At 41.5% G+C, this 18,421-nt stretch overlaps 1 protein-coding gene across 2 annotated transcripts in view; it reads left to right on the top strand.

The window, feature by feature from the left end:
- The window catches only part of COL4A5 (collagen type IV alpha 5 chain), a 134,009-nt gene that overhangs the window by 107,939 nt on the left and 7,649 nt on the right, over window positions 1-18,421 (top strand). For both annotated transcript variants that reach the window (XM_080990519.1, XM_080990520.1), the window contains 8 exons: window positions 277-357; window positions 3,674-3,772; window positions 3,943-3,993; window positions 4,709-4,894; window positions 13,183-13,316; window positions 13,440-13,512; window positions 14,925-14,996; window positions 18,163-18,291. In XM_080990519.1, coding sequence (XP_080846645.1) covers window positions 277-357; window positions 3,674-3,772; window positions 3,943-3,993; window positions 4,709-4,894; window positions 13,183-13,316; window positions 13,440-13,512; window positions 14,925-14,996; window positions 18,163-18,291 — 825 coding nt within the window. The remainder of the gene's footprint in view (window positions 1-276; window positions 358-3,673; window positions 3,773-3,942; window positions 3,994-4,708; window positions 4,895-13,182; window positions 13,317-13,439; window positions 13,513-14,924; window positions 14,997-18,162; window positions 18,292-18,421) is intronic.

Raw genomic sequence — 18,421 nt, 5'->3', positions numbered from 1 at the left:
AAAGCACCACATTTTAACATCACGTTGCTTTGCCACTTTTTCCATGCCTGAATTGCAATTCTTGCACCAGGTACTACAGTTTCCTTCCTACTTTGCTGTTTGTATTTTTAAATTGTGTTGTTGTTATCTACAGCTCTTTGTGGTTTTTACAGAAGAATGTTTCTTTATAGTTGTTATTGTGTTTTGTTGTGAAAGCTGCTTTGGACAGGCTTTACCTGGAGAATCAACATAGCTGTATTTGAAAAGACGAGGATTGCATAAACTCTGTTTTCACAGGTACACCAGGTATTCCAGGACCAAAAGGTATTGATGGACCCCCAGGTAATCCAGGTGTTCCAGGGTCACCTGGGCCTCCAGGTATGTGTTTAAAGGTGTAATATCTGTTAATCTTCTTTTTTTATTAATTACAAATAAAAGTATTGTTACATATTCCCCACTACCTTGAGTGTTGAGAAGATGCAGGTGCAAAGCTTACCTGTTTTTGAACCATGAACATTCCTTTAATGGCAGCAATTGTGTGCTGGCATACCCATGGCACTTGTATCAAGATATGAGTGTAGCACCCCCCTTTTTTTACCTCTCCCCCCCAAAAAAAACCCTGCACTGGCCCTTTAAACAGTAATCAGGCAGCAATATCACAACAATATTATGTAGGGAGTTCTAGTAGAGACGTGTAAATTTGTGAAATGTTTTCCCTTTTCCTAAATGCAAATGCAGGTGACAGGTAATTAGTATACCTTATCTGTAAATGATTCGGAATATGGATTCAGTATTTTGAGAATAAATCCCAATTTTGATTCCATAAATGAAGCCAGTGGCTTTGATTTCTCTCAGTCTCTAAGTAGACAATAGATTGTGGGTGGCGCTTGTGGTCTAAACCACTGAGCCTTCTGGTCTTGCCAATCGGAAGGCCAGCAGTTTGAATCCTTGCAATGGAATGAGCTCCCGTTGCTCTGTCCCAGCTCCTGCCAACCTAGCAATTCAAAAGAACACCAGTGCAAGTAGATCAATAGGTACAGCTGTGGCGGGAAGGTAAATGGCGTTTCCATGCGCTCTGGCTTCCATCATGGTGTTCCATTGTGCCAGAAGTGGTTTAGTCATGTTGGTCACATGACTCAGAAAGCTGTTTGTGGACAAACGCCAGCTCCTTTGGCCTGAAAGTAAGATGAGTGCCACAACCTCCTAGTCTCCTTTGACTGGACTTAACCGTCCAGGGGTCCTTTACCTTTTTTTAAAAATAGATTGATACATTAACACATACTGCTCATACAAACTGATGTCATGGGTTAAAACATTTAAGTGCAACTTGATGCTGAGTTTCATTTGTCAAATAGAACTATTTAACCATTTAAATTTCTCCCTGATAAATGCATTATTGTGATCACAATATATCCTACCAAGAGAGAACCTGTCTTTGTGGCAATGAACACTATAGAAGACCGTGACCATTGTTTGTGAATTCAACCTTCATGAACCAGAAAAAGTGTGTGGGAGGAAGAAAGATGTGAATCATTCAGTCATTTTGAGATATTTAATGCTCACAATAAAATAATAATACTGTTGATAGTTCTTTACTAGTTTTATACACATTAGAGAGTTTAGATATTCAATAAGAGCAAATTTGAAGGCATAGAAAGCTTATTTAGTATAGTAGTTTCTGAGCTTAAGCTGGAAACAGAAATGAACTTATTTTTTCTGTTCCATTATGTTCTGGGTTCCTTCTGCCTCATACTCAAAGGCTGCTGCCTTCTGGTTTAAATTGGGGAATTTCTAAAATCGATATTTTAACCGGCATGTGCAGTTTGCTACAGTTTTCAGCTTGTGTCTTTTTTCTTTTTTAACAGATTACTGAGGCATACTTGACCATGTGCACAAGGATTGAATTGCAGAACACAAAGAAATTATGATACAATGGTGTGATCATATCAGAATTCCTTTGTGTGCTGCTATTTAACCAAGCTTTGATTATTTTTGTGTGTGCTCTGAATTGCTGGCATCAGCAATCTTTATCAAAAGTGAAAGGAGATGGGGAGATCAGTTTGAGTACTGTGTCAGGTTCCGGGCACCACAGTTTATGAAGCTTGTTGACAAATTGGCATATAGCCAGAGAATGGTGACAAAAACATGAGGGGCCTGAAGACCAAATCTATGAGGAAAAGGTTGAAGGAGCTGAATATGTTTAGTCTGGACAAGAGCCCAAACAATGGGCTGTCTCCAACGACCCATTGAAGTGCATGGACATTACTCTTAATGCTGGTCATTGACCATAATAATAAAGATTTTTGATTTGGACATAACTAGCTGAAATAGACATGAAGAGCTTTCTGGTGGTACAAGCTGTTTAACAGGGGGAGATGTGGACAGTGATGGACCCACTTTTGTTACAGACTTTTAAGCAGAAGCTAGATGGTCCTCCTACTGGAGATGCTGTAGCAGTAGGTTTCCAGTGTTAGCCAGGGTGGACTAGATGGTGTTTGAGGTTCCTTCAACCTCTATGAATCTATAAGAACTCAGTCAAACTGCACATGTAACAGCAATATACACCAAGCAACTGAACATCAGAAATGAAAATGCTATAACACCAACAAAAGGCACGAGCGTAGAGGGCACCCAGTAGGGGTTGGTAAGGGTAATAAAGGACTATAATGTTTTATTGAAACAAATCTAATATATTATAGGGTTTTTAAAAAAACCAATACCCTTAATTTTTAAAGGGGAATATTGATGGATAAGTAATGCATTGACAGTACCCCAGAAACAAGATTGAGAACCGTCAAATCCAAGGGCAAATTTTGTGAGCTATCTTGAAGTACCGGTAGATTACTTGGCTCTTATAAAATGCTGTTAATCCAGCCATGGATGGAACTGAGCATTTTCACCCCTCAAGTAGGTTTTATGGTTCTCTGCATAAACCAAAGTAAGGGGAATGTTTTGATCGCTGAAGCAAACGGTCTTAAGGTAAAGATGGATCATAAACAAATCTATGGTGCAGCCACATTTGGAATACTGAGTTTTGCTCACCTCGCCTCCAAAAGGATATGGTAGAGTTGGAAAGCATTCAGAAGTGATCAAGGGGATGGATTGGCTCTCCCCTATGAAGAAAGGTTTCATTGTTTGGGACTTTTTAGTTTAGAGAAAAGGTGAGTAAGAGGCGACATGATAAAAGTTTATAAAATTACGCCCTGGCATGGGGAAAGTGGACAGAGAAATGTTTTTCTCCCTCTCTCATAGACACTAGGAAAGAAAAGGCTTCTTCACACACAGCGCATAGTGAAGATGATGGAACTTGGTGCCGCAGTGATGGCCACCAACGTAGATGGCTTTAAAAGAGGATCTGGCAAATTCGTGGGAGAACAAGGCTATCAGTGGCTACTTACCACCATGCCTATGCTCTGCCTCCACAGGCAGAGGGAGAAATGCTTCTGAATGCCAGTTGCTGGAATCCATAGGAGGGGGAAGTTGTGCTTGTATCCTGCCTGCAGATTTCCCACAGGCATCTGGTTGGCCCCTGCCAGAAAAGGATACTGGACCTGATGGACCACTGGTCTGATTCATCAGGCCATGCCTATGTCCTCATTATTTTGGTAGCTGTTCAGAATGCATCCATAGGTCATAAAATGAGGATCAGTAATGAAATCCAATATTTGTAATATACTTTTTCTACCATTCTTAGGTGACATTGGCCACCCTGGCCCTCCCGGCCTTGTAGGGGAAAAAGGACAGCCTGGGCGGGATGGCATTCCTGGACCAGCAGGACAGAAAGGCGAACCAGGTCAGCACCTTCCATCTCTTACAATGTTTTCTTTTCTCTTTCTGATACAAACACTTGAGGTGGCAGTTCTACCAGAGAGGCACTCATGGATTTAAAGTGTTTGCCTCTGGCAGCAAGTACTGCATTCACAGATCTATAACTAACCTGTCTATGGCGATTGTGTATTTTAGGTCAACCAGGTTTTGGACGCCCCGGACCTCCTGGACTCCCAGGACTCTCAGGCAAAGTTTATTTTTCTTCACTTATGAAAGAGAGGGATCATAGCTCAGTGGCAGGACACATGCTTTGTATGCAGAAGGTCCCAGGTTCAATCATGGATTTCTCCAGTTAAAAAATGATCAGGTAGCAAAGACCTCTACTTGAGAATCTGGAGAACCATTACTATTCAAAAGAGATGATTCTTGAACACATAATCTGACTTGGTATAAGAAATTACAGCTTGTGTCTATCGAAATGGACAGGGTAGGTGGGACCAGTGCTTTTTTCTGGGGGACGCAGGGGTATGCATACCCCTAAACATTTTGCGAATCTAAGTTTGGCCTCATTGAGGGACAGTATTTCAGTATGAGTAGGAAAATGAGAGTACCCCTTAACATTTTTTTAGAAAAAAAGCACTGGATGGGACCACAGTCACTGACTAGCAGAAAAACCTCTGACTGGTTGCAAGAAAGAAAATGGGTGGGTGGGCACAGACTAAGATTGGTGGGGCAGTATCCTCTTTAATGGACCAGCTTTCACTTGGGATAAGGTTTTCTTCTGTGTGCCTCAGATCCCTATTGCACTTTACCTCCGCCCAATGGATCTCAGGATCCGGGGGTGGGACATGTAGGTCCTGCAAGCTTGATGTCTGCCTGCCCTTAGTATACAGTATTGATAATTGAAACATTGCAGTGCATCTATAAACATGCTCTCTTCTCTTCCCCCACCCTTAAACAGGTCAAAAGGGTGACTCGGGTTTACCTGGACCCTCAGGACCTCCAGGAGCCCCTGGTCTGAAGGGAGAAACAGGCGGTCCAGGATTCCGTGGCCTTCCAGGTTCCCCTGGCTCTCCAGGGCTGCCAGGACCACCTTCAGAAGGGCCTAAGGGAAGCCCTGGGCAACCAGGCATACCAGGGAGGCCAGGTAAGAAAGAGAAAATTCAACAGACATTTTGCTGACAGGTTATTGGTCTGTTGGAACAGTATACTTGTATACTGTTCGGCTGAAATTGCAATACACTCACCTGATGTCTTCTGGGTATCCTTAATTTACCATGAGAGGTTACCTGAAAGTACCGTGGTAACTCGGGTTACAAACACCTTGAGTTACAAACACTTCAGGTTACAGACTCCGCTAACCTGGAAGTAGTACCTCGAGTTAAGAACTTTACCTCAGGATGAGAACAGAAATCGCATGGCGGCGGGAGGCCCCATTGGCTAAAGTGGTACCTCAGGTTAAGAATGGTTTCGGTTAAGAACAGACCTCCAGAACGAATTAAGTTACTAACCAGAGGTACCCATGTCAAGAGTGAAAACAAAAGAGCATCTAACTGATAACCTGTCTGCAAAATGTTGCCAACTTGAAATAAGCCTCCGCATGTCATCACGGCAATCATCCAGCCAAGCACCCAAATCAACTTTTAATTGCATCTGCCAAACATCCCTGCACCATGGTGCCACATGATAAAACAAATCCATCTTGTGCACAACAACATAATAATATGCACTGTCTGCAAGACCTATGGAAATCAAATCCATGTTAGCAGCACAGCATGATCAGAATTTATCATGGTTTCATTCATCTTCATGTCATGTATGCTCATCCATGCTCCATCACGTCCCACAACTCCCGACGGATATTCAGTACACTCCTGCATCATCTTCATCCTTCTATGCCCTCTCGTCTTGTTTGCTGACCTACCATGTACTAATTCTGGAACTGATAATTCCCATTTGATGGGTGAATGCCACTGAACTGATATTGGGTGTCCAACAAAAATTTCTATAATGATTGGAACATTCTTTGGCAAAAGATGGGAAAGCTAATATATCTTCCATACTGTTTTCTGTGTCCCCAAAATACTCCATTAAAACCGACAACAAGTGGAGCTGGCAAACCATGACCTAGTTGTTGCTGTAGCCATTGTCCATCATGGTTTTCTAAATGGCAGACAGGTGTGTGTTCTATTACTTATTAATTAAGCATTATTGGTTTATCATTAATTAATTACATGTATACCCCCATCTTTCCTCCCATGGTGGTGTACATGGTTCTCCTTCTCCACATTTTATCCTCACAACAACCCTGTGAGGTAAACAAGACTGGGAGGCAATGACTGGTCCAAGCCACCCAGTAAGCTTCATAGCTGAGTGAGAATTTGAACCCTGATCTCCCAAGTCCCTAGTCTAAAACTTCTATCCACTGTGCCACACTGGCTCTGTTTGACAATGGTGCCACACCGAAACAGGATTTAGGTTTAAATAGATAGAATCCAGGACATTTTTATAAGCCACTATGGCTCAAAAATGTCTGGGCAAAACCAGATGGAACCTCAGGAAATGGAAATGGGCAGAATAGAATGTGCAACAGTTGGGAGTCAGAATTACTTGTTGTTTGCTAGCAGAAATTGTTTATTAAAGATATTTTATCACCTGCCCTTCATAAGTACAGACACCAAGCCAGGGTACACAGCACAGAATAAAAGCAGCAGACCAAACCATAAAATAACAACCATCAAACAAATAAAGCACCTGAAAACAACACAGCAGCTTTAGCATTAATCATCCTGCTAAAGTTAACATGCCTGGACAAATAAACAAATCTTAACTTTGTGCCAGAATGTGACCAATCTTTGCATACATACAATCCTACCCGGAAGGGGAAATAGGGGTAAGTCACCTCTGCCATTCCCCCGCCACACTTTTTTGGGGGGACTTTGGGGACCTCAGCTCAGCTCGTTGAGCCAGGGTGGAGGACTTATGCTGGCATATCTCTGGCTGAGCTGGGAACCCCGGCTGAGCCCAGGCTCAACCAGAGATCCACCTGTTTCAAGCTTCACTCATCCCAGCACTCATCTTGAGTATTGCTCCCTTACTTCTAAAGGTGGGGGCACTTGGATAGGAGCCTCATGAACAGATCTTCGTTGATAGGCAAGTTCCTATGGATTCAGGAGGATTTGATTTACCCTGGCAGAAAATGTTGTTTTCCTCACCACCACCTCCTTCCTCAAATGAGTATACATAATCCTGAGTAAAACAGATATGAGCCTAAATTGGTTTCACACTGAGAAGGAAAGAAGGAGCCTCTTTAGGTTGTGATTGATGGGAAAACACCAGTAATGGCTCAGTGGCTTTGTTCCCACCATCTTGGTTTGTATTGCATGTGGACTGTACTGTACAACATGAAACATCCATCTCACTCCACCATGCATGTCCCAGTGTGGGTAGACCAAACTGTTATACTGTTCAAGTCAATCCACATTTTAGGACTCCTGAATGGGCAGGAATGGTTTAAATACTGTCTCTGTAACACTGGAGTGAGGGGTTATTGGCCCTCCAGGTGTTGCTGAACTACAACAATCAGCCCTAGCAAGCATGGCCATTGGCAAGGGATGATGGGAGTTGTAGTTCAGCAACATCTGGAAGGTCAAAGGTCTCCCACACTGCTGTAATATATTATCACAATGCAGTTGACCAGTGTAAGCATGTTTCTTGGAGAAAGATCAATGGATGCATTGGATATCTATTGATCTTCATTATAACAGTAGATAATTAGATGAGTTCTTGCAATTGATACCATAATTCAGTAAAGGACTTCCTCCAGTTCTTACATGGTCTTGCTTTTTGATGTGAGAATTCCTAATGTGTCATTTCATCCCATCCTACAAAACTGAACTCTTTTAGTTTAATCAGTTGTTTTAAAAATTCTATGGATTATAATAGTTTGGTCTATTCATAATATACAAGAAGGAATTTTAGATGGATCACTGTGAAAACGTTTAACTTATTGACATATCTAACCATATTGATGTTTCCCCATTCTAATGATGGCCTTGGTGAACTTTTGGTCCCCTCCTTCCAGGTGCCACAGGTTAGCTCATTAACTCCAGTGTGATAACTTTGCATGCCCTTGAATGTACTTCTCTGATGAAAACAAATGTCTCAGTCTGTAGGATGGGTATGCCAAGTCATTAACCTTACATAACAGTAATCAATTTTATATCCCACCTTTTCTCCAAAGAGCTCAAGGTGGCATACAAACTTCCTTGACATTCTGCTTTATCCTCACAACAACCCTGTGAGGTTAGATAAGGCAAGAGACTGGCCCAAGTCACCCAGTGGGCTTTATGACTCACTAGGGAGTCAAACCCAAGTCCTAGTTCAGCACTCTAACCACTACACTACACTACACTGTCAGTCAGTGCAGGACTCTTATTGACAATTCTGCTACCCATGGAGATCATTGTCAGAGCTTGGGCAATGTCTTGCAATGTTGATTCCAACTCAACATGTCACTTGAACATGAGGCCATATAACAATTTTCTGGGTTATTCTTGCAGCTTACAAAAATTGGAAGTCTGGCTGAAAGGATAACAGCATCATCTGCCAAACATTTTCCGACATCATATCCATTATAGAACTAACCTGGCACTGAGCTAGTTTGGCATACTTTGTGTATGAGAAATTTATTTGGACCATATCCAGTGCTATACATGCATATCAAAATTAAAGCCTTTTGACAATTAAAATATTGTCTTGGTGGATTGTGTGTGGGTGTCATCCAGTGTTGGTCATATTCTGTGTAGACCCATTAACTGTTGGATATCACCCATTAATGTTGGATATCACCCTGTTTTTTGTAATTTATGGTAAGTATTTTTATAGACTTTTACTCCCCAATTTTCCTATATACACATTTTCGGATCATGGCCTAACAAACATCCCCTTTCCATTTTTTGACTTGGTTAATTCCAATGACATGTTGTCAGCACAAAAGCATTGCTCACATGGGCAGTGTAACCCAAGACGACTCACACAAGGTTGTGTGCTCCTATTATTGTTGCTATTATTACAATAATTAATCAATATTATTAATCCTGTTGTAACCCACCATCTCAAGGCGATTCACACATAAGACAAGTGAAACCGGTAAAAACACAGAACAACAAATATATTTAAAACAAAACTAAATCCCTAACCAGTGGGCACTCATGGTAAAGACTCATTTATCCAGCTTAAGAAAGGTCTCCAGTTGTTTCTAAAAAGTAGGTGCCTTTTGCTTCTTGACAGGAATGCTATTCCACAGAACAGGAGTAGCCACACTAAAAAACTCTGCTCCGAGTTACTATAGAGCGGGCTTCTGAGATCTTTGAAAATTGCAGGACAAACTCTCCTTTTTTAGACTAGAAGAATGCATATCCACCATTTGCCAGTTCACCAAAGGCCACTGCCTGCTGTTTCTTACACTTAGTGAGCAGGGTTTGTGCATAAGCTGGCTTCTGATATTTTACCAAAACCAAACTGTTGATGGTCACAATTGATTCCTCACTTACCGGCTAGTTCACGCTGTCTGAAAAGATAGGATTTCACCATCTGGAATGGTTTTATGTTTTCTGCAGACTTCACTACCTCAGTGCTCAGCCTTGACTGCAGATTTTTTAAATTAATTTACAAAATTAATTAAATAGCACTGGTCTATGTATCCTTATTATAGTCTACTGGTTAATATCTTGCCTTGTGTGAACTGACTTACTCCAATCCTCTGCTTTCCTGATATTCAACCTGTTACTATTTCATGAGGATTTTGCAGTGAAGCAGGATGCTAATATAAAACAAAAAAGTTAAGACTATACCTTTTGCTGATCTGTAGCAAAGTGTGTTTTATCCCTCTGCACACTACTGCTGGATAAATTTCAGGACAGTGCCCAAACCATTGCTACTAAAGAGGCGACTCAAGTTATATTTCTATGGATCCCATAATATGTAGATCTCATTTTAACATATTGTAGTTGAACTTATTTTATTTTACTAACCTTGTGTACCTTGTTTGTAACAGCCTTAGACTTTGGTCTTATACAGAGTTACGTAGAAGTAAATCCCATGGAACTCATTAGAAACTTACTTCAGAGTAGACTTGCAAATGGCTGTGCTGTTTTTCCACAACCTTCTTCTCTGCTCTGATTTCACTGAACATTGTTGCTGTTCTGTTCTAATGTAGTGTTAGTCAGACCTCATTAAAATACTACTAACACTGTTCCATAGAATAGGAATGACTTGGCATACACCTGAGTATTAGATGTGTTTGGATGAAGTCTTGAAAGTTTTGCTGTGATGGCTTTTAAAAAGCAAAACATCTTCACCCCAGCCAATAAACACTGTTTTAATTCCAGGCATTAAATTAATATAGCAACCATCTGTAGTTGAATAAATCTACAATTAGACCTAAAAAAAAAAGATAGTTGAGAAGCCATACTCAGTACTATAGTGCCCTGGTAGGGCAACATGGACCAACCATTGAAATTGTCCTTATTTAAAGCCATAGCAAAACTTCCATTCTATTATATTCTAAAATGTTTACATTAGCCTCATCTTTTGTTTAATATTAATATAATATGACTGTCAAAGGATAAAGAGAATGAAACAATGAGTGAGATAAAACTTACATATGCATATATAAACTCTGTTTTATAATTGAACGTTGCATGGAGTATGTATATTTTTGGAATATTTCACTGACATGTTCTGTGTTGAGGGCATAACAGAAGAAAAAGGAATTTGTATCAGCAGGAACAACTGGAAATTATTTAAATATTAATAGATGTACACAGTAAATAGGCCTTTGTGCTATTTAAAAAAATATTATTAATCTTATTATTAGCTAAGTAATTAAATGATATTAATAAATGCTTATGGGTAGCTGGATACTGTTGAGTTGTATTCAGCTACAGTCATACCTCAGGTTGCGAACATGATCCATACGGAAGGCATGTTTGCAACACGCAGCACCGCGTCTGCACGTGGGTGATGCGATTTGGCACTTCTGCACATGCACATGACGTCATTTTGTGCTTCTGCGCATGTGTGAGCGCCAAAACCCAGAAGTAACCTGTTCCAGTACTTCTGGGTTCGACACAACCCAAAAAGGCGCAACCCGCAGCATTCACAACCCAAGGTATCACTGTATAACCATGAATATCTTTGAATATTAACAAATACAAAATATTAATAATTAACCAGTGTTCTGCTTATGAATAAGAAATTATTGGTGCTCAGATTATCCATTTAATTTTATATCGAGCCTTGCATTACTTTGCTTTTTTCCTCAAATTTCTAAATCATTTTGTTGCCCAGAAGCACTTTGGTGGTCCAAGAAGAGGCTGCTTCCCCTTACGATGCAAATGGAAAAATCACAGGCAAACTTATTTTAACCAGGTTGCCCCCTCATGCAGCACTGTCAGTGAAATGGTTGCAATAGTACTTGTCTTTGTTTACGTAGAACTAATAGATAGCAAGCCTCAGGCTGCATTATTAAAACCAGAACTTCAACAAAGTTTTAGATTCAGTGGATTGCTTCACATTGGTCATAGCAGCCTAATCACCAGAATAAGTTGTATATCTATATATAAATTATGCTAAGTTATACACACATATTTTTATTTATGTATGCTGACCTGGAGGGCATTCTCCTTTTATGCATGTTTGCTGTGTTGTAAATACAAAATATGCTGGTGAAATGGTTTGCACTGTTTAGTTTCAATATCTCTTCTGTACTACTTCTAACTAATAATCTTATTTTGCACTGTGTGGTGTCTGATATCCCCCCTAACATCGATCATTGGGCTTTGGTGAACTCTGACCCTTCCAGGTCCTCCAGGTTAGATTCTTACCTTGGTCAGTTTGCTTAACTACATTGCATTGGTTGTTTAAAATGTTATTTTGACTGTAAATCAGAGAGTTATTTATTGTTTCATAAACGAGCTTTCATTTAAGATACAAACTACATTTTATATTTGAGTCTGCTACTACCTAATGATGATCTTGTATTTATCAATGTGGCTAAAATAATAAATTGAGAATCTCATTCCTACATCTACATTCTCATGAAAAATTGTCCTGAGTCATACAAACATAGGAGAAGTCTACAATGGAATGTCTCCCTGTCTCTCGCAGTGTACCTGTTCTCTATACTGCTGAAGGTGTCATTTTACCTTCACCATGGCACCGTTCAATTCCCGTTCCTTTCACCTGGACCCACAAGTGGTTTCTGCCCAATATAGGTTGTGAGAGTCCACAAAACACTGAAAAGTTTGCTTGCTTGAAAATGAAAATATCACCAAGAGGACCAGGATTCAGTCACAATTCCCTCCACCTGTGAGATAGGAATGGAGAAGCTATGGCCCTCCAGATGTTGTTGGACCTACAGCCTCACATCATCACTGATCATTGGTCACCCTGACTGGGGCTGATGGGAGTTGTAGTCCAACAACATCTGGAAGACACCAGCTTCCTCACCCCTGCTGAAAGGCCATACCTTTTCAGTGCTTTAAGTTGACTGTGTAAAGAAAAACAAGATTTGAATTTGGGTGAATGGGTGTGATTATTAGAGGTGAGGCTAATAATCTGAAATGACTTCCTTGGGAAAACTGAAAATTGCAAGCCTATCTAGTACATGGCAGGAGATGGCAACAGAATCCCAAGACGCAACAGCCAGGTCCTTTCAGAGCTCCATCTGGAGCATGGAAATACATCTCCCCACAACCCTAAGGAAGATGACCCTTTAGCATAGGCCATACCAGAGCTCAGAAAGCCCATTTTTAAAAGAATTTAGTTCTTGCTCAATAGGGAACAAATTCCAGATCACATTCATGCATTTACAAAGCAAACTAGTTCAGTTCACAGTGTGTGGATTCCAGGCTTCAGAATGTTCCAAGTTGCTGTGCTGAAGTATATAATATACTTAAGAAAACATAAGAAAACAGCAAAATACACAAACAATTGAATTGTTTAGTATATTTCCTGCAAGAATTACATCCTTTAAGCTTAAAGGCCGAAAGTGCCGAAAGTGCAGAAAATCGCTTAAATGAATGAACTTGGAAGATGAGCTAGAAATCATTTTCTACCCCAAAACAAACTTTATTCACATTCAGTTCACCCAGAAATTATGGAAACTTCTTTCAGGTGTATTTATTTGTTTTGTTTGTTTTCTATACCACCCTTCATCTGAGAATCACAAGGCAGTTTGCGATACAAAACATGTAACATAGTAACAAACAAAAACAATAACCATGTAGCGTAGAGGTTTCTGAGTTAATTCAGTGAACATCACTAAACCGAATGAGTTCATTCCAAACACTCGCCCTAAATTATAACAGAGGTGACTCGCAAGGGGACCAAGTCATTCTAACCCAAGAACTTGTGTTTTGCAATATCAAGGTCTTCCTGGTTCAGAAGGCCCCCGTGGACCCCCCGGAAATGGAGGAGTAAGAGGAGAAAAGGGAAACCCTGGCCAGCCAGGTCAGCCCGGAGTGCCTGGTTTGAAAGGAGACCAAGGACTACCTGGACGCCCGGTGAGTGCTTGGAAAGGGAGAAATGTTTGTTTCTATAGCAGCAGTTAGTTTTGGATGAAAGAGATTTAGGCTGCAGTACTATACACACCTATGAAAGTAATAACCACAACTGTGTTGTCTTAGGGTGATCCTGGTCGTCCTGGTCTGAATGGAATGAAAGGAGATCCTGGTGTTCCAGGAGTTCCAGGATTCCCAGGTACATTAAAGGCAATTCTGTAGGGCCTCTTCCAAGCTAAAACCATATGCCCCTCACTGATAGTTTCAAACAGCCAAGAGGGTCAAAGGTCCAGAGTTTGCAAGCACCTTGTCTCCACATCTTTGAGCCTTACCAACTGAAACTCATCCCACACAACAAGACTAGACTGTGCTCTGGACAGATTCATCTGCTGTAATAGCAGAGTCCAGATCCTGGTGGATGCATGCAGTTTTATGCTTAAAATGCTTTGCAACAAGCTGCTGTTACAGATATTAAAATACTGAAAGTAGTTTAGAACAACTTCAGCATAAAGCAACAATAATCTATGAGGTTGTGGGCCCACCTTGTGAACATGGCGCATCATGTAGGAACCTGGATCAGGGCCTTCTTAGTGGTGGAGCCCTTGTTGTAGGACTTGGTTCCCACGAAGACGTGGGTCACCACAACAATGATGAGCTTCCACCACCTGAGTCAAAATGCCGTTTCGAATTCTGTAGAAAAAATGAACAACACTGCAGCCACCAGAGCATGTTAAAATAAAATAAAAGCTTTTGACAATAAAACTGTCTTATCCTATAACCTGGGGAGCCCACATGGTGCCATCCAAATGTTGTTGGACTACAACTCCCATCACCACTGAGCATTGGTCATGCTAGTCGGAAGTTGGAGTCAGTCCAACAAGATCAGGAAAACATAGTGTTGCCTACTTCTGGGTCTAATTGGTAAGCGTTGAACCTGCTGAGGGAGGCAATTGTAGAAATGAAGCACCAGTACTAAGAAAGCTCCCCCAACAGCTACTTCCAAAGCAGGTCCTAAATTGTGGGAAGATTCAGCTGGGAGATGGCTACAGTGCATCTGACACCCATGTCCCAATCCATTTAGGGAGGGGATGGGAAACCTTTTCAGCTCAAAGTGGGAGGCATTATTTTCTGGGCAGCCTTCTGAGGGCCACATAGGGTGGGTGGGGCCAGAGGAGAAAGTGGGCAGAGCAATGAATGTATGTTCTATCTCTGTACAGTAGGCTAGTTTCTATACCCACACCCACCTCTATCCTTAATCCAGAGAAGCAAGAAGCATTATCAGAGTTCAACGATATCTTCCAACCAGGCGAAACACTTGGGGTGTAAGCAGGGCCAGTGAGGGGTTCGGTCTAGGGAGAGTTCTAAGGGCTGAATAGGCCTTGGACAGCCAAATTTGGCCCCTGGACCTGAGGGTCCTCACCCCAATTTCGGCCTTTACAGGTAAATGATGCCATAAATGTTGCAGATAAAAATTATGTCCTTTGAGCTAAAGAAACAGATATCTGGGGCAGGAGATAGAGTTGCTTCATGCAGTGCTAATGCTGCTAAATCGAAGCACAGATCATTCAATTCCACTGGGTTATCATTAACTGCACAGCTTTTGCCTTTCAGGCATGAAGGGGCCCCTTGGACCTTCTGGACCAGCAGGCCTTGGAGGAGACCCTGGACTCCCTGGATCTCCAGGTAGGAACTGTGTTTTTTGTGTGGCTGAAGCAGAATAGAAAATGAACTGTGAGACCTTGTTTTGACCAGGGCAGGGATGTTTATTGGAGAAGAATTGGTCTGCTGCATTTCTTCTGCTTTAAAGAGTATAGTAACTGGGCCATCAAAGCTGCTGCTGCCACCCAGCGTTTTGAAAACTCATATACAAGTAAGCTGCTGGAAAGTTGCTGAAGGCTCCCCTCTCAGAAAGTAGGGAAGCCAACATGAGAAGCTGGATTACAGATCATAGTTTGTTTGGGGTGGACCAAACCCTAGTAACAGATTCAGATGTAAAGTTAAGTCAGAGATTGTGGTTTGTTCCTCCCAGCGTGTACAGTGGTGCCCCGCAAGACGAATGCCTCGCAAGACGAAAAACTCGCTAGACGAAAGGGTTTTTCGTTTTTTGAGCTGCTTCGCAAGACGATTTTCCCTATGGGCTTGCTTCGCAAGACGGAAACGTCTTGCAAGTTTGTTTCCTTTTTCTTAACACCGTTAATACAGTTGCGACTTGACTTCGAGGAGCAACTCATAGAACGTGGTGTGGTAGTCTTTTTTGAGGTTTTTAAAGACTTTGGTGATTTTTGAAGCTTTTCCAAAACTTTCCCGACACTGTGCTTCGCAAGACGAAAAAAATCGCAAGAGGACAAAACTCGCGGAACAAATTAATTTCATCTTGCGAGGCACCACTGTATCACAGAATCATAGTACAGTGGTACCTCGGGTTACAGATGCTTCAGATTATAGACGCTTCAGGTTACAGACTCTGCTAACCCAGAAATAGTACCTCGGGTTAAGAACTTTGCTTCAGGATGAGAACAGAAATTGCGCAGCAGTGGCAGTGGGAGGCCCCATTAGCTAAAGTGGTACCTCAGGTTAAGAACAGTTGCAGGTTAAGAACAGTCCTCCAGAATGAATTAAGTTCTTAATCCAAGGTACCACTGTATTGTAGAGTTGGAAAGGACCCTGAGGATATTCAAACCAACTCTTGCTATGCAGGAACACAACTAAAGCATCCATGACAGATGGCCATCCAACCCCTGCTTTAGAACTACCAATGATTGAGAGTCCACCCACTTTTTAAGGGGTCAAACAGTTCTTACTATCAGAAAGTTCTTCCTGATGTTTAATTGGAATCTCCTTTCTTGTAACTTGAAGTCGTTGCTTTGGGTCCTATAAACCCTGGAGCAGCACAAAACAACTTGCTCCATCTGTGACAGATATTTGAAAGATGGCTATCATATCATTCTGAGCTTTGGCCCACCTGATCTTCTCCCAGCAATTGTTGGCTAATTGTGTATACTCTTCCTTCATGATTCCCCCTTTCTTCCATTTCTTACAATGCCCTTCTTAAATCTCAGCTCATCTGTAAGTTTCTTGTGCAGTCACACCAGTTTCTTTAAATGCCTCCCACTTTTCTTTCTAGTTGGAATCATAGGGACTTCTAATGAAAGCCTGATTCACTTGTGCATTGTAAATCATAGTTGATAGCTTAATGTGACATGCAAATACAGCCACAGAATCATTGAGTCAGTGGGGGCTTTAGGTCATCTAGTTTAACTTGTTTGATACAGGAAACGCAGAGCTAGAGCTTCCCCCACTTGCTTGAAGACTTCCACTGAAGACCTACCACTCCACTAAGTTATTGGTTCCATTGTCAAACTGCTCTTACAATCAAAAAGTTGCTGTTACCATTGATCCAAAATCTACCTGACAGCTTAAGTTCATAAGATCTGGTCCTGCCCCCTGGGGCAGTAGAGAGCAAGCCTTTGATCTTTCCGGGTGCTCTTTGGGTATTCGAGTATTTTAAGAAAGCTATCATGTCTCCTCTAAGTCTTCTGCAGGCTAAGCAGCATACTCAGTATGTTCAATCTTTCTGCATAGGGTTTGTTTTCCATACTTCTAACTATTTTCATTGCCCTCCTCTGAACCCATTCCAGTCTGACTATATTCTCCTTAAAGTGAAGATTATAAAGTGCGGATTATAGCAGGACTAGAGGTTTTTAAACTCCAGCACCCATCAGCCTCAGTCCAGCATGACCAGTGGTTAGGAATGATGGGAGTTGTGGTCAAGCAACATCTGAAAGGTCACAGGTTCCCTCTCCCTGTACTATATAGATACTTGAGCCATATTCAAAATACAAATAAGATCATAATAAGGGCCTATTGGATGAGGTTAATTGAGTTCAGTAGCCTGTTCTCATAGTGGCCAACTATGGGAAGCCCAAAGCAGGACATGAGCCCAAGAGCCCTCTCCCCTCCTGTGGTTTCCAGCAAATGGCATTCAGAAGCATTGCTTCCTCCAACTGTGGAAGCAGAGCATAGCCATCGTGACTAGTAGCCATCAACAGCCCTGTCCTCTATGAATTTGTCTAATCCTCTTTTAAATTCATTCACGTTGGTGACCATCACTGCTTCCTGTGGGAGCGAGTTCCATAGTTGAACTACGTACTATGTGAAAAATACTTTCTTTTATCCATTCTGAATCTTGCAACATTCAGTTTCATTGGATGTCCACGGGTTCTGGTGTTATGAGAGAGAAAAGCTGTTCTCTAGCTACGTTTTCCCTGCCATGCATAATAATGTTATAAATGTCTATCATGTGCCACCTCTTCAACTTTCTTCAAGCAAACATCAATCAAGAAGAAGGAGGGGGGATCTACCAAGTTATGCAAAGTTTTAGCATAGTAAAGGCATAGGAGAAAGGGGCAGATTTTCTACCAGGTCCATATCAGGCTGAATTTCACTGTCATTGAGTCCAGTTTAGAGAAAAGGTTTTTCCTTTGTTCTGAATGTCAGGTGCCTTTGAGTCTCTCTTGTGTGCTGTAAAAAAAGTGAAAAGACAAAAGCCCTTTGTGTCACAAATCAAAAGTCTCCTATGGGGTCAGAATGACTTGTCTGCCCCAGTGTAGGGCATATCTCAGAAAGTCTTTGAACCTTTGAAGCAAAGTTGGTCACACTTTGAATGGTTTCAGTCTGATCCAACAGAAGGACTGCTGGGCCCCTGATGGACCTAATCAATTTCCCTTTGGTGGGATGTGCATGTGCAAATGTTTTCCCTTGTGGGATGCACCTCTGTCCCCTAATGAATCATTAAGAGGAGGACCAGTTAGTGATGTAAAAACTGAAAAATGCTTTTGCTTTGTCCTAGGTCCTCCAGGGATACCTGGTCCAGCTGGACAAACAATTATTGTAAAAGGTGACCCAGGCCCACCAGGTCCTCCAGGGCAGCCTGGAATGAAAGGTCTACCTGGACTATCAGGCCCTCCAGGATTACCAGGTAAATTTCTCATTTGGAGACATAAGAAACTCAGATAAAACAGACAATTGCATAGCTTAACATTTGGCCAGCCCCCAGGATTAAATAAACTATGATACTATAGTTGCTGACTGCTTAGGCATATTTGCAG

This window comes from Podarcis pityusensis, assembly GCF_964106645.2.
Source record: "Podarcis pityusensis genome assembly, chromosome: Z".
NCBI lineage: Eukaryota > Metazoa > Chordata > Lepidosauria > Squamata > Lacertidae > Podarcis > Podarcis pityusensis.
The sequence above is the reverse complement of the archived record's forward strand: the minus strand, read 5'-3'. Positions and strand labels throughout refer to the sequence as shown.